Source organism: Pundamilia nyererei, unplaced genomic scaffold, assembly GCF_000239375.1.
Source record: "Pundamilia nyererei isolate P.nyererei 1_Seehausen unplaced genomic scaffold, PunNye1.0 scaffold00921, whole genome shotgun sequence".
Taxonomy (NCBI): Eukaryota; Metazoa; Chordata; class Actinopteri; order Cichliformes; family Cichlidae; genus Pundamilia; species Pundamilia nyererei.
Window position 1 is genome coordinate 37,458 of NW_005188322.1, and position 8,456 is coordinate 45,913.

The 8,456-nt window shown below is 39.5% G+C and overlaps 1 protein-coding gene and 1 long non-coding RNA gene across 2 annotated transcripts in view; one reads left to right on the forward strand and one right to left on the reverse strand.

The window, feature by feature from the left end:
- Positions 1 to 2,697, reverse strand: part of LOC102213185 (uncharacterized) — a 4,475-nt gene extending 1,778 nt beyond the window's left edge. Inside the window, exons 1-4 of the mRNA XM_005755088.1 lie at positions 2,635 to 2,697; positions 2,136 to 2,474; positions 1,710 to 2,048; positions 95 to 205 (exon numbers count right to left, since the gene is read on the reverse strand). Coding sequence (XP_005755145.1) covers positions 95 to 205; positions 1,710 to 2,048; positions 2,136 to 2,474; positions 2,635 to 2,677 — 832 coding nt within the window. The 5' untranslated portion in view covers positions 2,678 to 2,697. The remainder of the gene's footprint in view (positions 1 to 94; positions 206 to 1,709; positions 2,049 to 2,135; positions 2,475 to 2,634) is intronic.
- A 3,525-nt stretch (positions 2,698 to 6,222) lies between these two features.
- On the forward strand, positions 6,223 to 6,757 carry LOC102212420 (uncharacterized). Its single transcript, XR_312487.1, has 3 exons — positions 6,223 to 6,377; positions 6,451 to 6,612; positions 6,692 to 6,757. It is a non-coding gene; the product is annotated as an uncharacterized LOC102212420 (long non-coding RNA).
- Positions 6,758 to 8,456: the final 1,699 nt, after the last annotated feature.

Consider the following 8,456-nt stretch of genomic DNA (forward strand, 5'->3'; position numbering starts at 1 on the left):
ACTAGCAAGGTAACTATTACTGTATACTAATGTTATACTATTAATGTGTATACACACAAATGTGGTGTAATGGAAATGTGATGCACCACTGTACCTTTGGACTGTTCACAAGTTGGCTTCTTTTTTCTGGAGACAATCAGACCAAAATTTACAAGCACAGAGAAGATCAGCAGCGTCACAAGCACAGCACTGAGCGGGAACTCATCTGGAACGAGAAAACATCCCAGCAGACACTTTACATCCCATTTATGTAATTGTGTACTAGCGCACATCTACATGACTCGCTGTTAGACCCAATTAAATTTCATGCAGATGGCTTTTATTGATTTATATTAATTACTAATATTTTACTCATTACCAAGTTAATAACAATGAATAAATAAAATCATTCTCTCCTCGTAGTTTATGGAAAATTGCCTACAGACAATGTTTTTTCTCATCAACCTCAGCTGCACTTTTTTTAACTACACAACAGAGTGTATTGCAATCCAAGGTTCATGGATAATGAATTATGTTGAGCTGAAAGTAAAAGTTTTCAGCATCAGTAAGGCAGATGTCTTTGGACTTGACTTTATCACCACGGTAACATACGATAAAAACACAATCTTGTCTGTAGCAGGTTATATTAGTTTCATTTTGCTGAAAGTCCAATATTTTAGCTAATTATTTTTAGTGAAAGTAAGCTTTAAGAGCAATAAGGATTATCGACTGAAGGAAAACATTTTATACTTGTTAGGCCGTATCATAATAACACCACCATATGAAACTGAAGTTAAAGTAGTACTGCTTGTGTGACATATATGACTTATTTTTATGTTTTGTCTTATTGCTTCCAGGTGTTTTTACATAGCTGCAATTAGAGCTAATAGAGCTCAAGTAAAAGAAAATTATCAGTTACATTTGGTAAGTACTACATTCCTTTCCCCCCATTCCTCTAATAATGTTCTGATTGGACAATTTTTTTTAATTGTGTCCCCTTTGTGTAATTGTGCAGAGGTTAAATCTAGGTTAACAGAAAAAGCTGAACATGATACCTGTTGTCTCTGACTAGATTTTAGCCTTTCTCAAATCCAGCTACCACAAAGAAGGCCTGGCTATGTTCAACTTGCTTCATAGTGCAACCCTCTACTGAACATCAACACATTATTATTTACTGTAGCTGTTCCAAGTATGGCTTCACAGATCTTTAATGGGGTTTAAAAAAAAACAAAACTAATACTAACTTGTCTGTATTCTTTATGTGGCATTTTGTTATGAAGCGTTGTATTTTGAGATTGTATTGCATCCTAAGTGTTTGTGACCTCTAGCTTGACATACTTAAAATAAAACCATCTAAACTAAATGCATATAACAATATGGACAGCTAAGATGCAGAGGCCTTTAGGTCACACAGAACGCTGCAGGAAATGAGTAGAAAACATTCACATAAAAGAACAGAAAAAGAACAAAGACAGCAAAGGCAACAAAGGCAGCAAAATGACACCTGCAATATGACAAACACAAACAGGCTGCAGGCTGTAAGCCTTGAGAACATTGTATGTTTTTATAATGTATTTAGAATTGTCAGAACCTCAAGCTGATCTAGGTAGAGTTGCTTTATTAGAGGCCTGAAACTAGCATCTGAAGACTTCCAGTATACATTCACAGAAATACAGGCAACAATGATCACTATAAATAATAATATTTTAAATAAGACTTTAAAAACATACTTGTCACCACTTTTGTTCCTTCACCAAACAGGATCTCACTGCATGTGACAACAGCACAGTAGTACGTCCCAGCATCAGATGAGTTTGTTACAGTTTTGGACAGACTGTAGTCACATCTCCCGTCCTCTTTATTTCTGACATTGCCGTGGTAAATGACGCCTGGGTGGGATTCTGATCCACCTTTGAACCAGTGCACTTTGTCTTCCCCTGGACACTGATCTGTGTCATTCTTGTTCTTGGAGAGGAGCGAACACTGCAGAGTCATTGTATCACCCAGATGGACTGACTCCATGTCTGGAGTTTGTTTCACAGTTACAGATTTAAGTTGAGTTTTAGGATCTGTGTGATTCACAAAAATACATGTCTGTATTTGTTTTGATTTTGACACAGATATAAAAAGAAAACAATAAAATAAATATACTTTACCTTTCACTGCCAAAATTGTGCCATTTATAAATTCCGTTTCATATACCGATCCTGCATGACAGAGGTAAGTTGCTTCATCTTCTTTGCTTACATTTCTTATGATAAGAGAATGCACATGACCTACTTTTGTGGCACTGAATCTTGAGTTGTTAAATTGTCCACTGAGGGATATTCTTCCATAAGTTCCTTTAGCAACTGTTTCAAGCAAGTATCCAAAATTCAACTTATACCAGTAAGAAAACTCTGCATTATTTTTCACACATGTCAGATTCACATCATCTCCAAGTTTAGCCTCATGTAAAGACATCTGCTGAGGAATCTCTCTCATTTCAATCAAAGCTGAAGAAAAGAAACCAACAGTAGCAGTTAGAACATGACAGGACAAAATATTAAAAATATGTATAATCATCATGCAGTTTAAAATATTACAGAGCCTTATACAAGTTGTCTTATATGATTTACAATGCTACATCCCACAGTACAGAAAAAGTAAACTCACACAATGTACTTAGAAGAATCAAAGGAACCAGTCTTCCGATCATTGTGGTACCTCAACCTTCTCTTGCACAACTGATGTCTTCCCACTCAAAGGAAGATTTAGTCACAAGAGGATCAAGGTTTAGAAAGTCGAAATCACAGTGATTGGCTGAAACACAGAAAATGCACTTCCTGTAATATTTTACAAGCCCTTTACAGTGAATATAGGCTGTTCTGTTTGTTTTCAAAGATAATTCTCCAGGAAGAGTAACATAATCTGCATTTGAAAACCTGAATTATATATACATGGAAATACAGTTGTATTCAAAACAAAATTGTGTTTGTGTTTATGATGTACAACATAGGATAACCACAAAAAAATTTGAGCAGATAGTTTTACCAATCATTTGAACAAAGATTTCGGAGACTATGATTATCCTCATACCCTCAAACAACAACTGACAATTTTCTTTATTAAAATAATATATTTTTTATTATTTTATTATACCTCATCTCACACCCTGAAGTTGACCTTACACTTTCCATAATTTACATACCAACCATGCAAGCAAAACCATCCTTATACCCAAATTACAGATTTTGGATTTAAATTTAGTATCCAGAGCCACGACTAAATAAATAATGATCAATCAAACAAAGTTAGGTTGGTTGTGCCCAACAGCAGATCCTCTTTGCATTTGCTGTGACTGACAAACTCAACTGGATAGTTGCTTTCAGATGTAGCTACAATACTGCACACATGTAAGATGTAAATACCCTATTAGAAGGTTTGTTCCCTAAAAAGATTATGATTTATGTTTTGTTTGAGCATCTGAAACAACAGCAAAGCCTGAGTTGTCTATCTGTAATCAAAAAAATCAGCACTCCCCTCATTGACCAAAGCAGTACAATAGATCTATAATGCCTTACATTTGTTTTTGCGGGGATCAGAATGAGTGTAAGCAAAACTTATCTCAACTTTTATCTGCAGTGCAGCTGTTTGCTTCCTGCAACTCTCCGTCTCAGTCACACAGCCCAGCCCAACGTTTTTTGTCCCTTATATGCGTGAATTAATAATCTTGCTATCAATTGTGCAAAGAAAGTATAATATTATAGCAAACCTACATTTTATTTCCCTCTATGCTGGCATTGTCTCATGGCAATCCATGTAACAGTAATTTTTTCATACATTCAGTAAGCTAACCGTTAACTTCAGTCTCAAGAAATAACTTCTCATACACAGCATGTTCTGATCTTTCTCTAAGCAGCTTTTGTTGTATTCATTGTTTTCTAAATCCACTCAAATAAAGCAAAGCTTAATATTAAAGCAGTATAAATGGAGGTGTAATTCATTATTTACATGACTGAGTTTAACTGCCAACTCTTGTCCAAGAACATGAATCATTGGATTAAATTTTGTATAATACTAAGTGCTGCGACTTTGTTTTCAGTGCAGTTGTCTACTGAGGTTACTGACGCTACTGGACTCCCACTCAAAAACAAATATGTAATGAAGTAAAATACTGGTGTTTGTCTTTGGTTTTGTTAGGTTTCGGGTGGTTTAGGGTATAATTTCAGTATTTTCAAGAATCCTGTTAATTCTTGTAACTTAGCTTTTGTATGTGAATTTAATAAAGTTTGTTCCTTTTTACCCTTTCAAGCTATGTGTGGATGTTAGTTTGATTTTAATATATAAACTTTTGTGATTTTTCAAAACCTGCACCACATATTGACTAAAATATTTCCATAGTGCAAATCAATTGCTTTATGGCTGAAATGAAAGATGAAACTTTGAATGAAGCTGAAATAAAGAGTGAGAAATAAACATGGCTTATGACATTAAAGTTCTTCTTTGGAGCAAAAGGAGATCAATTAACCAAACTCATGTTTTGATGGTTAAAGTTCACTGTACACATGCTGGTTGGTGGGCCTTACCACTTCAGAGCAGAATGGTAATCCTCTAATCTCAGGAAATGAGACATGAGACACTACAGGTTACATAAATAAATAATGTAACCCCTGTGTTTGAGTTTTATTGTATTTTGCTTTCCACTTGTGTTCTAGTTTCAGTTTAATTGACCTTATTAAGTGCTACGATGCCTAGGTTGCTGTGTTAGTCCTTTGCTTTGTAGATCTTTTTGTGTCTTCTCCCCTGTTCTAAGTCTCCCTGCTTCATGTCTACCTGTCATGTTTCATGTCTCTGTGGTCAAATTCCTGTCATGTCTCGTAATGTTTCCTGTTTATTTTTGGAAGTCTTGTTTCCATGTTCTATGTACTTAGTTTTCACTTCCACTGTGGCATCATTATGTTCATCCTAGTCAGCTGTTTCCTCGTGTGTCTCCACTTCCCCCGGTCACCTCATGTGTGTATTTAAGCTCACAATCTTCCTGCGTTCAGTGTGGTGTTCCCTGTGTTCTCTCCCCCATGTCTAGTTTTAGACTTCATAGTGTCCCTTCATGTTTCATAGTATTATCAGTCTTCATAGCTTTCATAGTCTCTCTAGTCTTGTCACAGTTTATTCATAGTTGTCTCAGTTTGGTCTCAGCCTGTTTGCTTTATTTTTGTATGCTTAAGTATCAGCCCCCAAAAAAGGCTCAGTTTCCGTTAAAGTTAATTCCGTCTCCTCGTCAGTGTCCACACTTGGGTCCTCCACTCATTCTTTACTCAGTCTGCCTCCCGCAGACCGTGACCACAAATTCCTATTTTATTTAAATAAACATGTACTGAGAAAATGTAAGGTATAAGTAATACATGGATTTTGAATGTATGTAAAAATAAAACATGATGATTAAAATGTGGAAGTGAGTGAGAGAGAGTGAGTGGACTGAAAGAGCAGGCTTTAGGATATTTGCTTTTTCTCCAATTGAGTTTCTGAATTTCTGAGTGAACTTCCTGAAAACCATCAGTCTTTTAGACCACATCCCCACAAGACTGCAAAAGGAAGTCATACCACTGATCAATGCATCAATCTCTATTCATCAGCTATGTACCACAGGCCTTCAATATGGCAGTAGTTAAAATTTCACTTACATGTCATTACTTGACACTGTGGTCGCAGCCACTTATAGAACAATCTCAAATCTTACCTCTTATCTCAAAAATTCTTGAAAGGGTAGCTAACTGATCATCTGCTGAGGGATGGTTTATTTGAAGATTTCCAATCAAGTTTCAGAGCTCATCACCGTAACAAAACAGAATTTGTGAACGTTACAAATGATCTTCTTATGGCCTGTGACAGTCGAGTCATCTCTGTGCTCATCCTGTTGACGATAATATTTTACTTCAGCAATTATAGCATGCTGTAGATATTGAAGGTTCTGCACTGCAGTGGTTTGAATCACGTCTATCTAATAGACTCAGGATCAGTTGAAGACATAACATACGTCACAATGGCCGAAAAGGCAGAACTGAACCCAAACGCAGAAACCCAAAGCGGAGGTGGCACAGTGTTTAACAATGTTTATTGATCTAGCACTGGTTGAACTTGACAGTAGCTGGAAACAGTGGGACATAGAATGTAACAGTGGCATGAGAGCCTGAAGCCAAATGTAAGAGTCATGGAGAGTCCAGGAGAGCTATGGTACAAGAAAACAAGGTAAGTGTCACGGTCTGGTTGGGCACCTGCAGGTCTCAGACAGCGGCTCCTCCTCCTTTAGGCGGAGTCCGGTTGCCCCTCCCGGGCTGACCACCTGTGAGCAATCGTGCCAGCGGTATATCAGACCTGCGCTCTCAACCCCTCATCGCCTGAGTATCTGCTATTCCCATGTTAGTTCTGTGGAGCATCCTAAACCTTGTCTTAACGCCGTGTGATGACTCACCTGTCCTTTCTTGTCCTCAGTGATAGCACCCGGAGTGGAGATCTTGTTCCCCTCGCTCCCATCCTCCTGGACCGGGGCCGCCAGCTGCTTACACAACGTGGCCTGCCAGCCCACCGCTCACCTGCCTGCCTCGACCGCTTCCGGATTTTCTGCTCCACCTATCCCCTCCATCTGAAAACCAAGTAAGGCAATTCTATTCAACTGTGGAGGATTGTTGGTTGTCTGCTGGATCCCTCTGATCGTGATCTCCTCTTGTTCCAGTGCCCCCGGCCCCTGCCTAGTCCTGTTTCTACCTCCCCGCTGTCCCCGCTGTCAGCTGTCTTCCTAGAGGTGTCTAGGTCACCCTCATTATCCCTGACGAACCCTACGCGCCACTAGTGTGGTGGCGTCGCTTTATGTTTTGCCTTTGTTTTTATGTGGGCGGAATAAATCATTTGTTTTCAGTCACCTCGCTTCCGGGTTGGTTTCTGCGCCTGTGTCCATCCCTGTTCCCTCGTGCCGCTGGGCCGTGACAGTAAGTAAAGCATGTCGCAACAAGAACATGGAGCATGGAGAGCCGATTACAAACTTGGAGTAGTTGACAAACTGCCAGTGAAGGAACGTCAGCGTAGAGCTTAAATCTCTCCAGCTTGATCGCCTCAGATCAGCTTCAGGTGAGTGGAACTGCTGAAGAGATGACAGCCCTGCCAAGGAAACTCAGGAACCTGGCGGGAATTTCCAGCCAATCATATCGTGACAGCTCATATATTCACTGCTACATGGATAGCACCCAAATGAATCTACCCATGAAGCCAGATAACACACACCAATTGGTTGAACTGCATTGTACTGCAGGAACATCTTCGAGACATAAAGATCTTGAACCGCCACTAGGCGCATAAGCGCAGACGATGGTCAGGACCCATTCCCCGACCCGGAGGCGCAGGTAACAAACCCACATGTTGACTGGGAGAAACCCCAACATACAGGCAGCAAGCAGGGGGGATACCAGGATACCCACCCGAGACTCTGAGACAGAGTCCACCCCCTCTCCAGGAGACAGGTTCCAGAGCCCAAGCCGTGTGTTGAGGTGTCCGCCTAAACAGTGGGGAAGCCCTCCACGGATGCGTTGTCGCTGGGAATATGACCCCCTATGAGCAAGCACTTTGGGGACAGGAGGAAGAAACCTCCTGCAGAACGGGGCTCAGGGAGGGGAGGCCGTCTGCTGTGGCTGGTTGGGGCAAGAAAAGGAAGACAGGATAAAAGACGTGCTGTGGAAGAGAGCATGAGATTAATAACAAGTATGATTCAATGCATAGAGGTCTACTTACAAAGTGCTCTAGTGCGAAGTGCTCTAATAGGGTGATATGGTACTAAAAGGTCATTAAGATAAGAAGGGTCTGATTATTTAAGACCTTGTATATGAGGAGCAGGATTTTCAATTCAATTCTTGATTTAATGGGGAGCCAATGAAGGGAAGCCAATCTGCTCTCTCTTTCTAGTCCCTGTCAGGACTCTTGCTGCAACATTTTGGATTAGCTGAAGGCTTTTCAGGGAGTTTTTAGGACTTCCTGATAATAATGAATTACAGTGGTCCAGCCTGGAAGTAATAAATGCGTGAACTAGTTTTTCAGTGTGACTCTGAGACATGAAATGTTCTTATTTTAGAGATATTGTGCAAATGGAAGAAAGCAGTCCTATATATTTGTTTAATATGTGCATTGAAGGACAACTGAAGTGAAAGGTACAGTGGGTAGATTAACCACAGAACCCAGTCACTCAATTAAGCAACCAGGCTGGTGACTCACCTGTAAGGTCACGATTTTCCTCCAATCATTCTAATGCACAGATAAATATACGTGACACTAATTAAGGACAAAGACACATAGTGAAATTAAATGCAAAACAGAGGAGACTTTTAACTACAAAATGAATTAAGAAGTAATTCAAATTGGAAACATCTCGGAGAGACTTGACAAAAAGACAACACAAAGCAGGCCGATCTAATAAATACTGGAAAATGAGTTAGTAGAAAGCAGAATACAGA